This window comes from Apium graveolens, chromosome 1 (assembly GCF_009905375.1).
Source record: "Apium graveolens cultivar Ventura chromosome 1, ASM990537v1, whole genome shotgun sequence".
Classification (NCBI taxonomy): Eukaryota; Viridiplantae; Streptophyta; class Magnoliopsida; order Apiales; family Apiaceae; genus Apium; species Apium graveolens.
The window spans coordinates 12121595-12147222 of NC_133647.1; the positions used below are offsets into that span (position 1 = coordinate 12121595).

The window sequence follows — 25628 nt, forward strand, 5'->3', positions numbered from 1 at the left end:
TCTTCCCTATGTTCTCTGTTTCGCTTGGGTCTACGGCAACCAACAGCAAAATGACCATATATGCCACAATTATAGCACTTCAAATTGCTTTTGTCTCGACCTCCACGGTTCCGGAAATTTGATGAGGATCCATCTGAGTTTCTCCTATTTGTTTTCTTCAGCCAGTCATCCCGAGTAAGTAACAGTTTATTCTCAGCCAACTCCCGTTTTTGCCACTCTTCTTCTGTGAGTAAAAGTTATCCTTCATTTGAGTCACTCTTGTTGCATCCTTTCATTCGTTCTTCATGTGCTTTTAAAGATCCAACTACTTCTTCAACGGACAGTGTCTCCAAATCGCCAAACTGCTCCAACGTGGAGACAATTTGGAGGAATCTAGATGGCACAGCACGTAGTAATTTCTTCACCACATAGGCCTCTTTCATCTCATCTCCTAGGGCTCTTATATTCGACACTAAGCCATTAAGCCTCAGGTAGAATTCATCAATCTGTTCGTTGTCTCTCATACTCAAAGATTCAAATTCAGTTCTCAGAGTTTGAGCCTTTGCCTTCTTTACTCGATCAGCCCCTTGACACATTATTTTCAACGCTTCCCAAACTTCCTTGGATGTACTCTTCTCTGCAATTGAAAGTAACATGTCCTCTACTAATCCCTGATATATCATTGCCAATGCTACCTTATCAGTCTTTTCTTCCGCCGCTCCTTTTGGATCACTTGGTTCAATTGCCACCCAAACACCTTGAGCATGCATATACACCTTCATTTTCATCGCCCACGTTGTATAGTTGTTCTTGGTTAGGATGGGATAACTTAAACCAATTGATCCTTTCGATTTAGACTTGTTGACGTCCATGATATACGTCTCTGATTTACACACAGATCTTCATGTGCTCTGATACCAATTATTGGTAAATAAACACAAGTAGTTTCACTAAATAACTCACACAACACAAAGTTTCTTTTGCCAGAAAAACTATCTTACATTACCTGGAAATGGAAACATATATCAGAAATACAATAACTGAAGTTCTATAAAATAGGACTTGAACCACTAACACCTACACGACTATTACAACTACACGACTATTACGTAGCTGACTAATTCAACTTTCCTAAATAAACAAAACAAGTCTAAAACTATAGGATGTCTATCACCTAAACCATAATACTAACGTTGCCGTATTTATTCAAACATAATAAAATTGACTAAGTTTAAGATTAACGAACATATAGTTCTAATCAAACAGATCACTTTTCGTTAGATTTTATTTTGTATACCTTATTAGAGATGGGTACATTAACTCAAAAAATGCTCCATCTAGTTTATATCTTCTCAAAAAATGCTCCATCTAGTTTATATCTTCTCAAAAAATTTTGCAATTTCAAGGTCGTGATTTTTGATACAAGTGCTACTGAAATAGATTATCCGTTAAAACCCGAGAAAAGAACAAGAGGGAGTGAAATTGATGAACTCGGGGCTTGTAAAAGGAGAAGGGTAGTACACTCTGGTAACTGTTTGATGCAAAATTTGCAGGAAGAAAATTTTCCAAAAGCTTCATCTTACATGGAAATTACGTTGAGCAGCGAGGAGGAATCTGCAGATATTGATGTACCAAGTCATGCAAACGACAATGGAGATAGTACTAGCAGGATCAAGAAGCTTAAAAAGCTAGAGGTTGATCTGAATAAGCCAATGCAACAGCATGATAGTATTAGAGGCAAGTTAGCTCCTGTTTACTCTGTTTATAAAATTATTCTCTGTTAAATTTTAATATACTTGGCATATAATTTGCATGCAGCTAAAGGAATGGGTAGATCAGCAGGTAAAGAAGAGTGCAATAGAGCAATTGCTTTCACAAAGGCCTTCAAATCCAGCTACCCTTTCTTCATTAAAGTTATGCAACCCTCATTTGTGGGTAAAACATATGGATGGGTATGCAAATAAAAATTCTACATTTCATAGCTCGATTTTGTTGTAATTAGTGCATATTACAAAATTAAGCATTTGGATTACAATTTTATGGAATTGGGTTTTGTAACTTATTCTTGCAGTTTGCAAGGAAGACCGATCTGCAGAGCTATATGAGACACGGCGTTGAAGTTCTAATTCTTCGACGTGGAGGACAAACTTGGCTGATCAAGTGTTGTTTTCAGTCGAACAGGGTTAAAATGGGTACTGGCTGGCAGCAATTTGCCAAGGACAATGCACTAGCAGTAGGTGATTTATGTGTTTTCGAGATGGTCAGGCCTTCTAAAAAATTGCTCCAAGTTACGATATACAGAGCAGCAGCAGCAGTAGCAGCATCCAAGGTCTGCATGTTGTAGTAGTTGATTGCTTGATTAAGCCTTTGAATTATAAGCTTGCTTGTTATAATTCTAGGGAATGCTCAGATCATTGTGCTGTGATTGAGCTTAAATTTTGTTTATGTTGCCTTTACTGATAGTCTGAAATTTGTTTATGGCTAACTTGGTAAATCAGATTCTTATGCAGTGACGCTACAAAAGGCTTATGCAGAAACTAATGTGATTAAACTCATCCCATTGTCCTTTGAGGTGATTTGATTTGTTGTAGCCATGCATTGAAAAGACAAATATAAGTGCATGTGCAAGGAAAAGGCTAAAAGATGCTCCTGCACTTCACTCAAGAAGAGTATAATTAAGTATGTCCGCACGCGTTGATTTCCAAATAGTTTTCGAATTCAGAGTATAAACACCAACTTGGAAAAAATTAAAAAAAAAAGTGACAAGGGGGTGTTGAACTCTATTTATTTTTTTCCATCAATATTTTAAAATTTTCCGTTTTCATTGATTAAACCTACTCACCTGATTCGATTTTTGGAATCGATTAATTTTTTTAAAATTTTTATATCGGTGCACATATAATAATTTATTAAAATTAAAATACTATATTCATTTAAATACAAATAATTATAGAATTAATGATATAATAAATATATATTTGTTAAAAGAATATAATCACAATATTATATTAAATAATATTTTAATATAAAAGACATCTGATTGTAACTCCAATTAATCTTATTATTTCCCAATTTTTTATTAATGCTAAATTAGTAGGTCAACTTCGCATCGAACGCTACTTCCTTTTCGTTCTTTTTTTCACTTTTACTGTACAAATATATAATTATACAAATTGTTTTTAAAGTTTTTCTTCAAATGATATTTTTAATTGTAAAACTAATTGATACACTACTAAAGGTTTGTGAAAAATGTTTTGGAATATATTAAAAAATTTAATATATAGTAGTTATATAATTTTGGTAAAAAAACATGTATAAAAGAGATGGCTAGTTTGGCATTCCTCCGACATTCACCTTATCTAGGAAGCCAAAAAATACCCGTTCCTTTCAATGTCTCTTTCTTGTATATATTAGACTTCTTGTATGTATAAAATAGAGTAGTCTTTAAAATATCTTTTCTAATTTATTCATTTTGATCCGGAAAATAACAAACACTTGCTGAATAATAATCTCTCCAAAAGAGCACTTATAAATTGAACACAAATATTGTAATCTGCATAATCTAAATTAGACAACAAAGATGAGGATGGAAAACATGTTTTACAACCATTAATCACAATATTAGTGTGCATAACTCCAACAAACGAAACCCCAATTTTGAATCGAAAAACAACTAGTCTGAAACTTTGTAAAGACAAACTTCAAATTCAACATTCAGCAACCAATCAGGATATATTTCTACATATTTGTCGCAATATTGAAAGTTTATTATCAAGAGAAGAGTATGCTAAACTTAAACCAACTACTGGATTTAAATGAATACGATTCACCCTGATACATGAAACACAATCATTAAAGCCCAAGGCAAATGAAAGATTGTGTGCCATAGTTTTGTTACAACAACAATATACAACTACGATTCTAAAATTAAAGGGATGACCCAGCAGCAGCTCAATTGATTTTCCATTAATCCCAAGAAACAAGCCTTCCTAATATTACAGGACTTCATGAAAACAATTAGTATCTACTGAGGTTGTTGGCCATGTGGGGGCGGACCAGGAGGCAGTGGGGGATGCATTCCAGACGGCATACCAAAATTAGGTGGCAATGCTCCCATCGCGTTAATATTTTGATTACCGGACTACATAAAACAAAAGAAAGGCATTAACAAAGCTTCTCAACCGACAAAACTTATCAAAACATATATTGATGTGGTGAGCACAGTCTAAATACATGTCAGTTTTTAATTCAATCTAGGCTACATTCCCTATCTCTCTCCTATCAAATCTTTCCAATTTTTCTATATCTCTATTTCTCTATCACTAATTCTACGGTTCCCAAGATTACATAAGAAATTTCCATCAAATTAAAATTTTAACATGACTTTTTTGGTTTTGGATTAGTGATTGGTTTTGATATTTTTATTTTGGAATATGAAGAGAGTAGAGGATAGGCTCATTACATTCAAAAAAAGATATGGGAATTTATCATAATCATAAGTAATTTAAGTAATTGAGCGTGAGAGCCAAATGAATTGAAAGATTCATGTTTGGTTCGGGAAGGGATCATGGAAGTTTTTAAATGAATGGAAAGAGAATCTACTTTCATTAAGTGATTTATTAGATAATCGAAAACAGAGGATCTTGAATACTATTCGAAATTCAGAAGAACTGTGTGGGGGAGCCATTACCACAAAGGCCCAGTAGGGTAGGATAACTAGGGAACTCTAAAAGAACTTCACGGATAATTGAGGGCATCATTTGTAACATCATCATAATAAGTGTTAAGTGGGCTTTATTAAAAAAAACCTGAAATGGATTTAGCCCTGGCATAGGTGGCATCTGTGGAGCTTGTGGCCGATTAAATGAACCTCCTTGTGGATACATTTGGTTACCACTTGCATTTGAAGAACCCTGCATATTTTGCATCCCATTGGGGATTCCTCCTGGAGGTGGACCTCCAGGAGATCCAGAATGCATAAGATTCATGTTCATAAAGTGGTTCTGGGGCATTGGAGGGCCCATCTGATTTATCGTGTTTTGCATTCCCTGGCATAAGAATAAATGTCAACTCAAGCAGTTTCCATAATATATCAACCGCGCCACAGTGACATCATAAATATACAGTAATAAGCACTTTTGACATTCTTCTTTTCTCTATCTTATTTCTTTTGGAGTTATTCTGATTTTCTTAAGACAAGGAAATTCATTAAACAAAAAAAAAGCAGCAAGCATGATAAGAGAGCTGAAGGCGCGTGACAAGTACCATTGGACGCATAGGCATTGATGGCATATTATGGGAAGGAAGCTGCGATGGAGGGCGAGGTAATTGAGGATGTAACATAGGTAAATGTGAGGGATGTTGTAGCTGTTGCATGTTAGGAGGGGCAAGAGGTAAAGAAGTCATTTGCTGTTGGTGCACCTGGTGATGTTGGTGCTGCTGGGCATTTTGCTGATAAGATTGTTGTTGATTGGCTGCAAAGAGAGATGGATGAGGACCAGGTGGAAGAGGAGGAGCTCCTGATGGAATTGAAGCTGAAATAGGTGGCTTCTGGTCTCCTTGAGCTAATGTATCTAGTGATGGTATGGAAAGTGGCATTGCAATTCCAATTCCTGGAATAGTTCCCTCATTCCTGGTCAATCCACCACCAAATGATCCTGGAGTCGTTGGCGGCTCAGATCCAGGGAAATTACCAACCATGCGATTGGCAAGTGCAGGGTTTTGTTCACCATAACCTGTAAATATCAGAACTTTTAATGAACCACATGTACTATCAACAATATATAACTTCAGAAAGCTCTTCGAATTGAGAGGAATCTAAATCTCTATCAGCATTAAGTACATTATATAGACATGTGCACTGTACCTTGGTTTTGACCCAGGTTAAATTTGTCTCGAGCAGGATCCCCAGGCCTATTTCTACACCAGAACTTTGTTGTGTGATCATTGCTACCACTGCAAAATATATTTATATAATGAACAAAAATATAAATCACAATAACATCAAAAAAAAGCAAGTTAAAAGTAGATAACTTGTTTCCATTAAGGTCAACCATCAAATATAAACATATCAAACCATAGGTTCATGAGAAAGGAATTGAAATCCTCTCATACTACGGTCGTGAAATCATAAAGTGATGAAAACCTTTTCTTAGTAGCCCGTCTTTAGAGCCAGGTTACTAGTGAGTTTTACCCAGTATACTATCTGTCTCGAGGAACACATATGCTAATCACTGATATTGATTTGAGGAACATGGGTATGTATTATGTGTCTTATACTGTGTTACACTGAGAAATAACTACATGCCAAAAAGATTAAATTCTAAACTTTGGACTTTTCCTAAAACACAATCTATACTATTCATACCCAACTTAAATTTAAAGATAGCAAGAGAATATTCTGCAATATATTTGTAACATCCATATTTTCCGATTCAGAAATATCCGCGTGACAATGAATAAACCACATATATCTTTCGCCAACAAGAAAAAGGTATCCAACAACGTATAACAGAAAAAAAGTATAACTTTACCTGCATAATATATATCCAATAGGATGCCATGCAAGGTCCCAAACAGCATTATCATGTGCATTGAGAATTTCAACCTGAGGAGTCTCATGCCTGCATAAAATGTTCAATGTCAGGAGTACCTAACCTAGACTTGTAACCAAATATTAAAATAGATGAGCAAAGCTAAAGAATAAATGTTCAATGCATTCAAACGCAACAGGACAGTTAAACACATATACAAGGACAAAGAAGAGGGGCATGAAGGCAATTGGATGAGCAAAGCTAAATGATGTCCTGATTATACAAAAGAGGCCAATTATTAAAAATGTCAAGCGGTAGAATAGTAATTGGAGAAATGGAATAGTATAATGTAATTAGGGAAAGGGGGATAGGGTTGTCATCTATCTGATTATTGAGTAGCCGCTACTAGGGTTTGGGAGAGTTGGGCCTCTCGAATGTCCCTTGTTATATTTATAGTTATTTCAATGGAGCCCACTCTTGTATGCAAATCGAGTATTGATATTATCCATTCAGTTCCTATTTCAGTATATTATTATTATTTCATTACAGTACATAACCTGACTTGTAACCAAATATTAAAATAGATGAACAAAAATTTAAACAAATCCATATAAATCAACGAGGCAATGTTGCAGATACTTCTACCATCTTTACAGTAAACAGATACCTAAAAGAGCCTCATCTAATCATACAGGTCTAGACAATACTATGTACACAGTACACCCTGTGAAAGCAGGGGAAAGAATATACATTGAAAGGGTAATAGCAGTAGACATGTTCATACCATCTTATACTTCATCGTTTAAAATATCATATTAAATATAATAAAAAAAACTTATTTCAATCAACTTAAAAATAGCATTTATTATATAATTACATTACGTATAGTTGTGTATATTGGAAGTAATTATTCAGAATCAATGTACTTGTATTTAATTAGAATTGTTGAAACAACTCATACAATCCCTTTTAAAAAGATATCACTCACTACTGAGTATCGACAATAGTGACTGATATCTTCTTAAAAATCTACCCAGCTTACAGTCAAAATAATTGTGACTATAATAATTGCAGTATAATACCTGTACAAGAGTAATCCTACGACCAAGTAGGCACTCAATAAAAATAAGTTACTAATCAATTCAAGCATCTAAGCAAGCAATACTAGGAACAGGAGGGTGCACAGATAGACGAGTCAAGCATATATAAACAACTGATCCTAGGAACAGTAGGGTCAGATAGATATACAACTTAACTGTATACTAAGTGATCCTAGAAGTAGAAATATCGTTACCAAATCAAAACCAACTTCATACTCAAGTCAGCCATTTATAAGTGATACAAACTTAGAAAGGGACAGCATGAAAAAGTGATATTATGACTAAGGTCAGAATAACGGTCAAACTACATTGATTACCATCCAACCTAGGTGACTGGTAAACAACAAAAGCTGCGAGATATCAAATAGAATCAATAATGTTGTCAACCCCCCAAAACACACAAACTCTGGAACATGAGCAATATACAGAGAATATCATGCTTCAAGTAGCTGAAAAAATATCCAGGAAAATGAGAGGTTGCGCAAGTATTGTACCCAACTAGCCAATGGAAAATTGATCCGTCAAAACTCCCACTAACAAAATATTCTTCATGGAATGGATGCCATGCCAATGCTGGTACATTGAGGAAAATTTAATACTTAGTAAGTAGCACATGAATTCCAAAAGAGCAGCAACATGAAAATTATCATAAGCATGAAGGAAATAACAATTTTGCTAGTCAGTAAAAACATTGATGACAATATCTTGAACATTATTTTGTACAGTACGGTGAGGAACGGCGAACATATTATCAATCATACATATTCTTCTATTTCCCAATGATCACTTTTGTGGTTTCAGAAGTAATTAGATTTCATAAACACAAATGCAATCTACTAGTCCAAGCATAGGCCTAAATAACACCCATTGCAGCCTTGATTTCTCTAGCAGACATGGCCTCCAACTGGATAACTTATTCATCTATTTCGTTAGTTGAATTATTTCATATTGACATAACTAAACTGAAGCCCGCCAACCAGGCAGAGTAGTGCAAAAGTTCATCAGTGTAATGTTTTTACGTTATATTTACAAGTATATCCCACAAATGATGAACAAAAAATAATAGAACTTGATAATGTATGTGCTTCTATGAAAAAAATGCCATGATATTTCTCTGAATCCTAGTCATGCCATTGGTCAGAACTCAAAACCTAGTACGTGGATCAGCTGCCAGGAAGTAAATGCGGCATCAAAAAGTTGGTAGATTTGATTCTATAATACCTTCAAGTAGGATATGACAATCAGGTACGTTTTGAACTTTTATACCTCCCTAATTAGTTGATCCTCTTTGCTACTGCAAATTAGAAAGGGGAAGGGCACTAACCTTATCTCACCTGCCCGAGGCATCTGAAAAGTGGCATATGCCTCCCCTGTTAAGGCTCAGGCAAGGGGCACCTCATTATAAAGATACCTATGTTCACCTACTTGTGGGACAGCCCAATTTTTAAACTTCCTGAACCATTGCACTAAATTTCTCCGTTTCAATAAATTGCTTCTGCTTTACTGTGTGTGTTATCTTTACAGTAAGCATGGGTAATAATATTATATGTTTACAAACCTTACTCTAAACCTCTAATATCGATAAAAGAAGGGACTTCGAGAGTGAGACTTCAAAAGCCTGAGTTCAGATACCATACCAAGTACAACAATATGTTCACTACCTTTGGAATATAGTAAATATAGTACACATAATGCTCCAACACCTATGTATAAATTGTATAAATTAAGTGAAAGCTGCACTAACCAGTAACATCCTTTTGATGGCCACGGAAAGACTCGAGTTCTTTCATTGCCCGTATGTCATAAAGCTGAAATATGTACATATTTATTCTTCAATATTAGTTGAGATGCTTAAACAAATTCCAGCCTAAACCATAGCTAGGAAAAAGAAAAGAAACTAACTGCCACCTTGATGATTTGATCCTTAGAAGAAGTGAGCACCCAGTTACCATTTTGATTCCATTTTACACAAAGAACAGTGTTTTTGTGCCCGTGGCTGCAAAAAAAGGACTTTCTGAAAATCTGAAATTTGAATATAATAAATCAAGTTAAACCTAAAGGAGCTGGACATTCAATATTGATACTAACAATGAGCTTAGCTCTTTTCCTGATTTTGTGTCCCAGAGTTTCACAAGGTTATCTTTCCCGCCTAACAAAAAACACAAAAGATTAGCTGCAAGCACTGCCACATAAAATAAAGCATCAAGAAAAAGTTCATAACAAACCTGAAACTAGTAAAGACTTGGTAGGGTGCCAGTCAACACTCTTCACATCCCAACCATGGCCTGCCTGAGTTTAACCCACACAAAGATAGACCCTTAGGTTATGTCAGAGAAACTTTAATTTGAAAAAATAATCAACAAATCAGTGACAACTTACAACAGTTTCAAAACACAACACGACCATTTAAACTCAATTATCTCTCTTACACAAGTTTAATCTTATAATCAGTTCTCTATATTTCCCGAAAATCCGCAATACATACAGATATAGATATGGACAGTGGATAGACCGAAGGTAATGATAACATCCAAGACCAATAAACTACTATCTATGACTATCTTCAACTGCTATTCCTGCAACGTCATACTAAGTTAGGTCCACTACAGACACCAAAACTAATGTAAAGGACAGATCACTTTTTGAAGATAAAGATCTTCTATCAAAATATATTGTTCCGTACATATAAAGTATAAACAAATCATAAATAAAAATACTTGCATACTTCGATTGCCTTCTAGAACAGTTTCTTGTGGCAGAAACAAGGACCCTGATTATTTGAACATCTAGGAAGGCAGTTTCCATATTACAACTTTAACATCGGTTTCCTAAGAGGTTCATATGTTAGCATTTATTCCCAAAACCTTTCGTCTGTTAATCTATAATGTCGTTTCAGAAAGGATACACCTCATTGAGTCCTAGATTTACACTATTGGACTACGAGAGCCAAAACCTCTACAGACCATATTATTCTACATTTTCTAGCAGCAATCTGAACGCGCAATGCCGACTAGTCTTTTGCGGCTCAGAAAACCACCAATTACTGTTGGCAACAGCAACTAAGAGATGAGATCTAATATCCTTTTAAAAAACGCAGTGCCTTTCTTATCGAAGGAAGGATATTTGCTCAGAATCTGACGCTCTTGTCATCTTTTCATCAACCAGAAACAAGGAGCCTATTTAATCTATGATCTTATATATACAAACCATGGTACATTTAGATAACCTCGGCATCCATATATCTCGAATAAACTCAATATGGCCTTGACTGAAATGTATCTGTGATGTTGACTTATGCAAGGCATGCTTACAAAGGCAAACAAGGAAAAACACCTTGATATTTTGTCAATTAATTTATGAGAAGGCACTAGTGATAGTACAGGTGGCTATACATAGAGCTGGAAATTCGAATCATTTCGCAGACTTTCATGTCGTGTACTTTCGTGTTTGTACTAAAGGGCAAACACATATCCGATACGTTTACCATTCGTGTATTGAAGGGTAAACACATATCCGTAACTCATCTTTTCGTGTACGTTTCGTTCACAGTGTATAAATATAAATATAAATATAAATATATATATATATATATAAATTTTGGACATAATTTTACATATATATATTAAAGGTACATTTATTTACATAATTGGTATATTTTTGGATATACTCTATAACTATATATATATATATGAATTTTATGTATATATATAATATTACAAAATGTGTATATTTATATAAATGAATATATGAGTATCTTATATTTATTTAAATATGTATTAATAAATTTATTTATTTCGTATACTTTCGTGTCGTGTCGTGTAGCCAAGGATAAACACAGATTCGTACCCATTTAGATATCGTGTTTCATCATGTCGTGTACTTTCGTGTTCGTGTACCCAAAAACTGAACACATATCCATTTATTTCGTGTCCCTCGTGTCGTTTTATCATCTCGTATACCAAATTGTCAGCTCTAGCTATACAGGTAGTGGCCGGGAAGGGGGAATAAAAAGAGGAGGGCAGATAGAAGACGTGCTTGATGATTATTCTGACACCCTACTTAATAAGTTCATACGACTCCAGAACAGTAGTGAGTTCCCCGTGACCCAAAGTAGACTTGCTTATCATATAAAGTTCCCTGCAGGTTCAAAAGTTCAGGGACCGGGTCTCCATAGGCTCATTTGTACATTTCACATTATATAGTGGAAAACAAAGATTAAGTCACAGATGGGCGTATATGTCTATTTTTTATTTTTTATTTATGTTGAGCGACAACTTGGAGCACATTACCAGACAAAGACCGCTCTTCCTGACATCGAGCGAAGTCCCATACTTTGACTGTATTGTCATCAGAGCAGGAACAGAACTTCAAATCTGTTCTACAGAAGCTGTACAAAGGTGGCAATGTCAAACACCAATATACATTAAATCCAACACTTCTTACTCGGGTGCAAGTCCTAAGATTAAAAATATATATTTATAGCCCCCACCCCAGCTAAAACAGAGTCACCAGATGGTGCTTACTGCTGAGGGTCAAGGAAACAAGTATCCACCATATTAGAAAATCAGTATTACCTCAAGTCACGTACGGATTCTTTATGAGCAGACTTGTTAGCCTTCACATTATTCATGTTGTTTTGCCAATATCTACCAAAACCCAAAAATGCAAGTCAGATTTTGCGAAAATAAAAGTTCTATATTAGATAATATATTATGATCAAGTTAATGTCTTGATTGAAGTATCTACTTTATCGAGCCTCCATCATCACCAGTGACCATCCAGTTGTCATTATAGCTCCAGACCATAGACCTGATTGCTTGATCATGAGCCTGCACATATAAAGCAACATAAATTCATTTGAACTCTCTTAATTCTGATTGTTAGGAAGGAAAAAACTAATACCTGCAGTATCATTTCAAAATTGAATGACTGCCCGTTCCATAAAGTGAACTCTCCGCTTTGAGAGCCTGTAATAAGCCGCCTGCCGGTGGGTGTCCACTTTAAACAAAGATTATTGTTAGGAGATATCAGCAGAAGTAAAGATGTTCATAACAGTAATGCAAGATAATTTTCTTTCAACATATAATAATCTATTAAAGCCCAGGCCACGGATTCGATGACATACTAGAATACAAAGGCTTAACTGTTTACATATAGTGAATCATAAATTCAGTTATCTTAATAGATAAACATAATGTTCCGGGAAACTACATTATAACATGACGTAAACTAGGAAAACCTTCATCGTTCTTTTTTTCCGAATAACTTTTTGTTTTTGATACATAGAAGCTAAATATAAACGGCTAAGACCAATGAAATATATTATCAAGTTTACTAGAAAGTAAAAACCATATTCAAATAACCAGAAACCGAACTTAAACGTTACTAACCAAAAGAACAAATTCCAATTTACTTCTGTATTGTAAACTGGGTCAAGTCAACACTCAAATGGGGAAAACACAGATTACCAAAGCTCTAAGAATGAAGTTACAACAATTATGAACTATACAACCTTAACACACTTTAATAAACATTGTACTAAATTGATTGGTAACCCTAAAATTTCAAAAATAAATATGTTTTTTTTAATTAGGCTTATATGCTTTACAAATGAGTATGTGTTCTAACTTCTAACAGATCTCGGGGTTGAGCAAGAATCGAACCCAGAATCCGGGACGACAAGAGATAAGTTCTTACCACTTGAGCTATCTCATCGTGCTCAAAATGAATATGGTTTTATGCATAAATAGATTCATTAGGCACAATTATATTTGTACATATAACCAATGTTTATAAAAGCATGTAACAAAGTTGTTTGAAAACGAAGTTAATTATCGCATCTGTATTCATTCGGCATGTCGTGATGTTGGACTACAACACGAGTGTTTAACTAATTTGTGAAGTTTTTTGTAGTATAATTTTTGGAGAACTATAAATTGGACGAAGGCCACATATACCGGTTTTTTAAAGAAGTTTGACCGAATCATTCGTGAGCTGCCATTTTTACCAGCCTATTACGCATTGGTTGAATGAGTATTTGCTAATACGCATTCCCACAATGCATATTACACTTAATTACTATTTTTTTATAATGACAAAAGCTGATACGCATTATGTAATGGGGCATTAGCTATTATGCATTTTGTAAATTTGTAAATGCATAATACAATGCTATTACGCATTGTTCACATGAGTATTATATTTAGCATTAGTTAATACGCATTTGGCAGGTGGGTTATTCTGAATACGCATTTTGCTCCCGTGTATTTGCTATTTTTTAATAAAAAATTAGTAATATTATTTTTACGTATTATAATATTTTTTTTTAAAAACCAAATTGGAAATTGGTTAACCCTAAAATATTAAAAATTGTTAAATTAATTGGTTAACCCTAAAATATTAAAAATTGTTACATTATGTTCCAAGATTAAATTAAAGTTTGGTTCCTAGGGTTTAAGGCCCTAAACCCTAGATTAAACCCTAGATTAAATTACCATAAATCCTAAACCCTAAAATCGTTGCATTTTTAATTTATTTTTTTCTAAATATTTCTAAAATGGGGAATTATTGAACCCTAAAATATTAAAAATTGTTCAATTAGGGTCCACGCTTGAATTTAAAAAAAATAATAATATTTTTGAAAACCCAAAAGTAACGTACAAAAATATTAAAATATTAATAAAAACTAATGAAAACGTATCATTAAGTTGTGTTAAATTGTTAAAAACGTAACATGAAGTGTTGTTTACGGTCTCAAAACGTGCACTATTATGTGTGTACCGCATATAATCCATGTGTCAGTGGAGGTGTTGAGATGTTAAGTTTGGGGTTTTTTTGTTACGCATTTTGGAAAAGCTTATCTGAAGGGTATTATTGGCCACCATCCCCCAGATGTGGTATTCCTATAACATATGTGTTTATAAGAGGTAAAAATGTCATTTTTTCATTAAAAACAAATGTAATTAACAAAAAGAACATATAAGGCTCTATGTTATGTAATGATGAGTCGCCTGCAACAGCTAAGCATTGGCTTTCGTGTCGGGTCAGTCTTATTAACATGCCACATAATGTACACATTCTTCAAAAGATTGTGGACGTGATGATTCATGCATAATGCATCACTAATGCCACCTTGTCCCGCACTAATACTTTTATTAGTCTAACTTCATTTTATAGTGAACATTTTAACATTTAACATCTATTTTCTCTACTAAAAACTTTAAATGATCTACCTACCAACAGTTTTGCTTGATAGCATATACATGCAAAGATTTTCTTGCTTAGCGAAAAGTTAAACAAGGTCTATTCTGAGCTTATATACGGCTTTGTAATCATGAATTAAGATGTTCATAGCAACCCTCTTCGGGATTTGAAGGTGAAGCTTACCAGCTCACATGGAGCATACATCTAAATTAACTATACATTCTAACTACACCATTGCAATTAAATGGGTGGCTTGAATTAAATTTTAAGATTAAAACTTATCTTGACCGTTTTTTCGATGATTAGTTCATATTTATGTAATAATAGCTAAAAAGGTTAATGATTTTATGATGTGTCTAATCTACTACAATATTTAATTTTTAGATCACTTGAAGTTTTAAAGAATAATTTTAAATCTTGATTCAATATTAATCAAACCAGGCCAGTATTGAATGCACAAGCAGGGTACAATACATCTTCTAATACTTTCTATACAGGCAATGCAAGCTTATCATGAAGACTGATAAATATATAAAGAGATACAGAAACAAGAATATTTTCCATCTAGCTCACCACTACACGATTAATCGAACATCGATTTTTGTTCAAAGATGTGTGAACAAACTTCGCAGCAAAGCTGGTTGATGGATTATCTGAATAGGCAACTGTTGGCAACATCTGCATACAACATAAACAGAAGACATTGAAGCTAATACAAACAAAAACATTACACGCAACAATTCCAATATTGTAATTCTTTTGCAAAATATCAACCCTCAAAGATTAATCTATAAAAATAAATCTTCTGGATCTAAGTAAGATATAAGTCTGCACTATTGGGAATGCTAAATTTTTATCTTTAACTGACATCTATTGCTGCAGCTGGAGTCGGTTGTAATACAGTTCTATCCCTTGAATCCCGCTGCCACATACGAGTCTGCAAACCAAATACATAAGATTAGGAAAAAAACATACTTTTGACTCCCTATATACACATAAGAGGCAGATGACTGGTTCCTAAAAAATATTTCAACAAGTAGATAGCAGGGAAAACCTCATAAAGTCATAATCAAAAATGGAATCGGTAAACAACAGATATTACAGCAGATACTTGGAACAACACATGAAGAAACAAAAAAATCTAAGTATCGAAATATATTAAGTTGCACCTATCATGAATTACATTGAGTTGTCTATTATAGATTTGTTATACAAAACATTATATGGTCGTACATTATGGATCCACAGGTATCACTTGCTCCACCATCATTCCCCATTCACGGGTACGATGAGGCATAACATGTCGATCACCAGACCTGTTAACTTCATGATATCACAGAAAAAAGAAATGATGATTATGATGCAATTAAGGTGGTTCAAGGTGATGTTACGTTCTACTGATTCAGATTCCGATGTTTTTCAAGGATCTTCGAAGCCACCAGCTGTCCCAAATTCTGAGGAGGATGAATTAAGCGCCAACAATTGTACTAGCTGTCAAATGTATTAGCTGTATGTTAGTTGTATTAGTTGTCCCTAATTAGATTGAGATATATTAGGTGTATTAACATATTTGGTTACCTTCCATATTTAGAGTATAGAACTGTTGTAAAGGCTGAAATCTGCAAATTAGCTGCATTTCAGGAGATAATTCAGCTTGTATATTGTTATATAATGAGGACTCTCCAACAATGGGAGAGATACTTTTCCCTACCAATATTCTTGTCATGGTATCAGAGCTACAATTCTGATTTCCTCTTGTTTCTGATCAATTCTTTCTCTTCGTTCTTGTATCTTGATAAAGTTTCTTGTTCCTGGTTACTCTTCATCATTCTCTCAGAATCATGTCTTTAGACAAGTATGACACTCTCTTGGTTCGCCTTAATGGCAAAAATTATTCAGCATGGGCATTTCACTTTCAGATCTTTGTCAAAGGGAAGGATTTATGGGGTTATGTTAGTGGCACCACTCTTGCTCCTGACAAAGAAAGGGAAACTAAAGATGCACAGATCATGGGTTGGCTGCTAGGATCTGTCGATCCCAACATTATATTGAACTTACGGCCTTTTAAAACTTCAGCTGAGATGTGGGCTTATCTCAAGAAGATATATAGTCAGCAGAACACTGCTCGTCGCTTTCAACTAGAACATGACATAGGCAAACTTCAACAAGATGGTCGGTCAATTTCTGTTTTTTATTCTTCATTCATGAACCTATGGGTTGAATACACGGATATTGTCTATGCTTCTGTATCGGCTGAAGGTCTTAAGTCGGTTCAAGATGTACATGAAACTACTAAAAGAGATCAGTTTCTTATGAAATTACGGTCTGAGTTTGAAGCTACTAGGTCAAACCTTATGAATCGAGATCCTCTTCCTTCTCTGGATACATGTCTTAATGATCTGCTTCGGGAGGAACAACGTCTTCTCACTCAAGACACCTTGAAAGAACAGAAATCTGAGTTAGTTCATCTGGCATATGCAACACAAGGTAAACTAAGAGGCAGGGATATGCGTAATGTTCAGTGTTTCTCTTGCAAAGGTTTTGGACATTATGCTTCAAACTGTTCCAAAAAATTTTGCAATTATTGTAAGAAAGATGGACATATAATCAAGGAATGTCCTATTCGTCCACCAAAGAAATCTGAGACCGCCTACACAGCTATGGTTGGATCCTCGAGTACTCGAGGTATGTTGAATACTGGACATACGACACGGAATGATATAGCTCCTGTCCAACCCGTGACACCTGAAATGATTCAGCAAATGATCATTTCAGCATTTTCTACTCTAGGAATTTCTGGTAAATCTACTCTCAAATCACCTACTTGGTACTTTGATTCTGCAGCTTCTAATCATATGACCAATAATTCTGATTTTCTTACAAATATAAGTAAATATTGCGGAAATCTTGAAATCAGTACTGCAGATGGAAATCATTTACCTATCACAGCAACTGGTGATATTTCTTCCTCTCTAACCGATGTCTTTGTCTCTCCTGCCCTTACCACTAACCTTATTTTTGTCGGTCAATTGGTAGAAAATAATTGCAAAGTAACATTTTCAAAATCTGGTTGTATTGTGCAGGATCAGCAGTCAGGGAGGGTGATCACGAGGGGGCCTAAAGTTGAGCGTCTCTTTCCTATACAATTTCCTTCACCATGTCGCTCGTTTCCTATTGTTTCTTGTAATTCTGCCCGTATTGATTACCATGCATGGCATAAGCGTCTAGGACACCCCAATAATAACGTTCTTCGTGGTTTGCTGAAATCTGGTGTACTTGGGAATAAAAAAATATCTTCTCTTAGTTCTGTCCAGTTCGATTGCAATTCTTGTAAACTTGGAAAAAGCAAAACTTTACCATTTCCCATTCATACTTCTGATGTAACTCAACGTTTTGATTTAATACATAGTGATGTTTGGGGTATGTCACCGGTTGTTTCTCATGCTAAGTATAAGTACTTTGTCACATTTATTGACGATTATAGTCGTTTTACTTGGATATATTTGCTTCGTTCTAAATCTGAAGTGCTCTCAGCCTTCAAGATCTTTCATGCATATATTCAAACTCAATTCGATACAAAAATCAAAATTCTTCGCTCAGATAATGGGGGTGAATATACGGCTCATTTGTTTCAAGAGTATTTACAAGCCAATGGTATAATCTCTCAAAGGTCTTGTCCTTCAACTCCCCAACAAAATGGGATAGCTGAAAGAAAAAACCGCCATCTTCTCGATGTTGTTCGTACTCTATTGTTGGAATCATTTGTGCCCTCTAGGTTCTGGTGTGAAGCTCTCTCCACTGCAGTGTACCTCATAAATAGATTACCCTCACCATCCTTAAATCACGTTTCACCTTTCACTCGGTTGTTTGGTCGCACTCCAGATTATTCAGGTCTTCGTAATTTTGGATGTGTATGTTATGTTCACCTTCCTCCACATGAACGCACAAAACTCACAGCCCAGTCAACAAAATGTGCTTTCTTAGGATATGCTCTACACCAGAAAGGATTTCTCTGTTATGATCCTAATTTACGACGAACTCGAGTTTCGAGAAATGTAGTTTTTCTGGAAAACCAACCTTTTTTCTCTACCTACAATGATCATCATTCTGATCATCATTCTCCGTTATCTTCAGTTGTACCTCTATTTACTAACTCTTCTGCAGATTCTTTATCCATTCCAGTGTCATTTGAATCTGAACATCCATCTCCTAAACCACTTTTGGTGTATCAACGGCGCACTAAAGTCATGCCAAACCAGAATACTATACTAGAAACTCCAACTTCAAATCCAATTCAAGCCAATCCACCTCCACACACTGATTCCTTTGCGGCTGATCATGTTCAAGCTTCTCCACCCCCTCAAAATGATTCCCTTACTACTGATCCCGTTCAAGCTGCTGCACCTGCCACTCGTAGACATAGCACTCGAGTGAGCCAGCCTCCAGATAGGTATGGTTTTACTAATCCTGTATCATTAACAACTACTGTATCAACCATCCCTATTCCCAAATCATATAAACAGGCAATGAAGCATGAATGTTGGAGGGAAGCTATTGAAACTGAGCTTCTTGCACTTGAAGAAAACCAAACATGGGATGTTGTAGCGCGTCCCAAATCCGTGAAACCTCTGGGCAGCAAGTTTGTGTTCTCAGTAAAACTTCATCCAGATGGTTCCGTTGAGAGGTATAAGGCTCGACTAGTAGTGCTTGGAAATAGACAAGAGTACGGCATAGATTACGAAGAGACGTTTGCACCGGTAGCTAAAATGACCACCGTGCGAACCATACTAGCCCTTGTTGCGTCTCAATCATGGAAATTGTCTCAAATGGATGTGAAGAACGCTTTCTTACACGGTGACCTCAAGGAAGAAGTTTATATAACACTTCCCAATGGTATGCCTATCTCACCTAATCATGTTTGCAAACTGAAGCGCTCTTTATATGGTTTAAAGCAGGCACCTAGAATCTGGTTTGAAAAGTTCAAATCCACTCTACTGAGCTTTTCATATACGCAAAGTAAATATGACTCCTCCCTTTTCCTGAAAAAGACAAGTGCGGGGATAGTTATGCTTCTTGTCTACGTGGATGATATCCTTGTCACTGGTTCTGATATACAAGCCATTGATTGTCTTAAAAATCTGCTACGTTCCACTTTCCAAATGAAAGATCTTGGTCAGCTCCATTATTTCTTGGGATTAGAGGTACATTATCGACCACGAGGTATCTTCTTGAATCAACACAAGTATGTTCAAGATTTGGTTGAATTAGCCGGACTCAAGGGCTCTATTTCTGTTGAAACCCCAATGGAAATTAATGTCAAATATAGCAGAGAAGAAGGAGAGCTACTTTCTGATCCTACTTTTTACCGGAAGCTAGTTGGCAGCCTTATATATCTTACCATTACTCGACCGGATATCTCTTACGCTGTACATATAGTAAGTAAGTTCATGCAATGTCCTCGGCACTTCCACCTATCAGCTGTCAAACGAATCATCCGGTATATCCTTGGAACTCCTAGTCGTGGCCTGTTCTTCCCCGTTGGTTCTTCACTCAAACTTCAAGCGTACAGTGATGCAGATTGGGCTGGATGCCCTGATACTAGAAAGTCTATTACTGGTTGGTGTATGTTTCTTGGAGATGCTCTTATTTCATGGAAATGCAAAAAGCAGAATCGTGTATCGAAGTCGTCTACAGAAGCAGAATATCGTGCCATGTCTACCGCTTGTTCTGAAATTATTTGGCTACGTGGGCTCCTTGCAGAACTTGGATTCTCTCAAGCCCAGCCAACTCCATTACATGCTGATAACACTAGCGCCATTCAGATTGCAGCCAACCCTGTTTACCACGAACGTACAAAACACATTGAGGTTGACTGTCATTCTATTCGTGAGGCTTATGACCACCTGGTTATTACTCTCCCACATATCTCCACCACTCTACAGATTGCTGATATTTTTACCAAATCGATGTCACGTCAGCGCCACAACTTTCTTGTTGGCAAATTGATGCTTGAAGATTTACCAGCAGCATCAATTTGAGGGAGGGTGTCAAATGTATTAGCTGTATGTTAGTTGTATTAGTTGTCCCTAATTAGATTGAGATATATTAGGTGTATTAACATATTTGGTTACCTTCCATATTTAGAGTATAGAACTGTTGTAAAGGCTGAAATCTGCAAATTAGCTGCATTTCAGGAGATAATTCAGCTTGTATATTGTTATATAATGAGGACTCTCCAACAATGGGAGAGATACTTTTCCCTACCAATATTCTTGTCACTAGCATCTTGAATGTTGAACTCAGATGAGAAATATGAGAAATACAGTGTAATTAAAAGCCAATAAAATTGGTCTATAGAGTACTTATAAACCCTAAAAATTTATCCAATGTCATACTCTAATAAATTCTCACTTGACATAAAATGACTTGGTGTCAGGAACTAGGGTTGCTGACTTCGAATTTTCGGATATTTGAATGTTTTTGTGATTTTCTGATTTATGAGAACTAGAAATGTAAACAAACAGAGATTATAGGCTAGAATCTACTGAGAAACAGAGAGATTAGATGAAGAACAGATAGAATAAACACAGAGAATCAAGTAACTTGAAGACATAATTCTGTTATAGAGAGAGAAAGAGTTTAGAGAGAGAGACAGATTTCGTGGAATAGAATTCCTTTCCATAAATTGCATAAACTGAACATTACAACTGATGAGTCTATTTATAGGCTACTTAATACTCAACTCCCAAGTAAATGGTAAAATCCCAGTTTACCCTTACTAAGCTTACTACTGCAGACTACTACTATTAGAACAGCATACTACTACTAATATACTAGTAAGAAGCTTGACTGCCTCATCCTGACACTTGGACTGTGCATCCGTTAGTTGTACTCCATATAACACTGATGCCGGTCACTATTTCAATCCAGATAACATGTTACTTGTCAAATTTTTTGAATGCGAAAATATTGCATACAGCCCTGCCCTTTCCGGTAAAAATATTTAAGTGTTCAATGTTGAAGGTGCATTTTGGTCTTCAATTCTACTTCCCGCATCCTTACTCCCTATCAAATTCCCAATTTATTCTCTCTTTCTATTTCACATTCCTCTCTCTCTCTCTTAATTCTTATTTTCTTTGGTTCTTGCTCGTTCTCAACCTCTCTCTTAATTCTTATTTTCTTTAGTTCTTGCTCGTTCTTAACCTTCTCACAGATTTCCTTCGTCAAAATTATCACCCAAAAATTGAAGGAAAATGAGGGAGTTCAAATGAGAGGTAAGTACAAGATGAAAGGCAGGATAACAGTATAAACGATTTAGGACCTAAAATGTTAGTTAGGTTTGAAAGAGAAGGGATGATGGATATTGTGAGACTGGAGAGTAAGATGCATTGGCGGAAGAAGATAAATATAAACAGATCAAGCCCTTGGTGTTAAGCAGAAAATACTAATATTATTTAAAAAAATTAACTCATATATAGATGCAGGTGTATCTGTAATATAGTTTATCTATGAGGAATCTTGATAGTTATTCAGAGTTATCCAAGTCTCCTGCAAGATGATGTAACCATCTTATTTTTATCAGATTTCGACTATAAAAAATTGACGAGTATTTGATAAATCTGGGGCAAATTTGTGTTTCTACTGATTCTTTTCAAAGGCAAGTCCTATATACTGTTTCAAACAACTTTTCCTACACAAAACCAGCAAAATCTAATGCCTAAACGTCACCATTGAAAGCTGTGTTCGAAACTTAAAATAAGTCGAAGCTAATTTACAACTTTTGCAGCCACAGCTCGCTACTGCAACTCCCTTAGTGGCCATGCTTAATTACCCCATACAGTGATCAAAAAAATTATGTACAGATACTTTTTAAATTTTGAATTCTAGGCTTACATCCCCACATCCACATTCCACAATAAAGGGTAATCCAAATTATTGAGAGTTGTTAAATCGTGATAAGACTTGAGAGTTGTTACGGAACTCTCTCTCTCTCTGAAAGAAAATCATATAGCTTCTATAAAAATTTAAACACTGAGACAGATATATTAACATTATCTATCAGGCAATGGCTTGGAACATCTAGCAATACAACTTCTGGCAGGTTAATGTAGCCTTAATTGCAGGAAATATGCTACACATAATAATTGACTATAGGACATATGTGGAATATATTACCTGCATATACCGTACAACAGTGCTTGTATAATCAACAGCTCTCCTTTGGCCAATCTTTCTCATTCTCTTTGTAGCAAAACTGTCTGCGTGAGCTGCAACATGCATTAGAACCAACTCATCAGCACATATAAATCTTGTTTATCATCATTTCCAGCAAAGGGGGAAATAAGATACACATCAGCACCTTCCCTCTATCGCCTAAACAAAACTTACTAATTAATTTTGATAGATAAGATATATATACTTAATATTTCAAATTATAATATAATAAATTTTTATGTTATGCCTATTAAATCTTCAAAAACATTATATGATTTTAAAATCATGTCAATAATCGGTAGTCTACACTAAAAAATATTGTTTAAGGTGGTTTACATACATATCCAATCCTTTTATCAAAATAAAAGATTATCTAGCTTTATAGAATTATATTTACTTCTTTAAATAATGTGTGTACATATATTTAATTATGTCACATTATGGATAAAAAATTAAACATAGAAGTGATCTATTTGTTATACCCGTGCCTTTACTTTCTCATTATTAGATAGATATCACATTATATTTGTTCTAGTAGCAAGGAATTAAATCTATGATGTCTACTTTTAATAATAGATAAAATTTTACTTCTTGTAAGTGCTAAAATGTATCTTTGGCCTTTCAAAAAAATTTAATCTAGACAATCTTTAGAGCATCAGCAGTACATCTAACAGTGCAAATACATATTATAATCATTTCCTGGTAGGACTAAGATCCCTCTTAAGCTTATCACATATAAATTATGCTAGATTATGACCAAAAGTAGCTTAGGTAATGATGAATATTAACTACTAATCAAATATAGAGTATTGCAGGAAAAAACAAGTAATCTCTAAAGTTGCCTACAATCATCCGATGGTAAACCACTAGGGAAGGACCAAAATAATTAATCTCCTTTGTGCAAACTATAACATGGAGAAACCAGATAGACCCCATGATTTCAAAAAGTAGCAGACACTTTCTCAAGAATAAGGTAACAAGTTCTTTCAAATCAGGATATTATTTGGTCTAATTGACACAACCATACTTGGCCATCACTAAAAGTCTAAAACAATAAATGAATTAAATGAAAATTTGTTGCCAAATTTTGTTATACAATGTCCAAAATTTTGTAATACAATTGAGCTGAAAAACCTAGCGAAGATTTTCCCCACATAAACTAATCCAGAATTTTGAATAAAACTAATGAGCAACTTTAATTGTATAACGTAGTTTTCACCAATAGCTCTATAAAATGACATATGCAAACCAGGTTGAAATGCATTAGATGCACCATGTAGGTGACTAACAGTTTGTAGCGCTACTTCCGATTAACAAGGCAAAGTCTAGAGGGAAAAAAGCCTTTGCCAGAATATATATATATCTTCTATTTAAGATATCTACCTCAAAGGTGGTTGTGAGCCTCTGCTACTAACAAGGTGCAAATCACCATAACTCAAAAAACACCATGACTGACATTTAAAAAAACACAATACCTAAACAATAAAAGATTTAAAACCTAATCTCTCATTGGCGGAAATAAACGTGTATCACTGTTGGAGCTAGATGTATAGTTAGAGCAGCTACATACCTCTGACGTCATAGATCCTATATGCTATTTGGCACAAATGCAAAACTATGTGTATCCATGCTAAAAAGCTTTGAAGTTGATAAAAAAATATCTTTGTATGAATATAGCGCTCACCATACCTAAATTCAAAATTACAGTCTCTGGTTCCTCCCAAAACTAAAATTTTAATCTATTCTTCAAGAAAATTGAACGAAAAATTTTTGTTTTTTGTTTTAATTCAAACCAAAACATAAAACACAACATTAAAATGTAAAGATAAAGCATTTAACTTAAGCTCAATTCACATAAATTCATACTCACAGCCATTCTCCACTTCCTCCCAAACCAATAATTTCAATCGAGAAACCATAAATCAATGTCAATTCACATAAATTCATAATTACAGTCTTTCTCTGCTTCCTCCCAAACCAACAATTTCAATCAATAAACCAAAAAATAATGTCAGATATCAAACAAAACCAAAAAAACGGAACACGACACGTAAACACCGAAACCGAACTACATTTTGAGTTTAAACTCGCGCGTACCATCATAATTGGAGTGCGGAGGCTGATTCTGATTCTGATTGTGATGATGATAGTCCTGCGGATTCCCACCGAGTGTCGTCGACGAAGCGGACGGTTGTCGCATCATCATTTGCGGTGGATGCTGCTGTTGGTGCTGCTGAGGTGGGCCCCGCGGGAAGTCTCCCATGTGTTGGTGGTGCTGTTGTTGAAATTGGTGGTGCTGCGGTGGCGGAGGCGGCGGCGCGTGTTGCTGTTGTTGCTGCTGCTGAGGATCACCGTACATCATTGTAGAGAGAGAGAAAAGGAGGGGTTGGATTTGATAAACCCTAACCCTAGGATAGAGTTTTAGAATTTGGGAAGGAGCGAAGATATGCTTTGTGTATAAAATTAGGAATTTTTATAACGGTGCTAATCGGTTCAACATTTTGGATAAAATTAACAAAAAAAATAACATTTTATTTAAATGTAGTTTTTACAAAATTAAATCTAAATTAGTTATACCAAATATTTATCTATTTATATT

General features: G+C 35.1%; 1 protein-coding gene across 1 annotated transcript; it reads right to left on the reverse strand.

Moving 5' to 3' along the window:
- Nucleotides 1-3692: 3692 nt before the first annotated feature.
- On the reverse strand, nt 3693-25483 carry LOC141660962 (flowering time control protein FY). The gene is made up of 18 exons (XM_074467942.1): nt 25127-25483; nt 22991-23082; nt 15684-15752; nt 15389-15493; nt 12515-12610; nt 12359-12441; nt 12187-12258; nt 11902-11999; nt 9838-9897; nt 9701-9761; nt 9521-9608; nt 9357-9420; nt 8107-8185; nt 6513-6602; nt 5846-5934; nt 5245-5714; nt 4788-5027; nt 3693-4120 (listed from the first exon to the last, which is right to left on the reverse strand). Exons 1-18 carry the CDS (start codon nt 25389-25391, stop codon nt 4004-4006), a joined length of 2238 nt encoding a protein of 745 aa, XP_074324043.1. The 5' UTR covers nt 25392-25483; the 3' UTR covers nt 3693-4003.
- Between the last annotated feature and the right edge of the window lie 145 nt (nt 25484-25628).

Bases quoted from the DNA above. Each gene is read 5' to 3' on its own strand.
- LOC141660962 (XM_074467942.1), bottom strand. From the start codon at position 25,391: ATGATGTACGGTGATCCTCAGCAGCAGCAACAACAGCAACACGCGCCG. The intron at 9,609-9,700 runs GTTAGTATCAAT...CTTTTTTTGCAG, and splicing joins GGAAAAGAGCTAAGCTCATT to CCACGGGCACAAAAACACTG. The intron at 8,186-9,356 runs GTTAGTGCAGCT...TCAATGTACCAG, and splicing joins CCATCAAAAGGATGTTACTG to CATTGGCATGGCATCCATTC.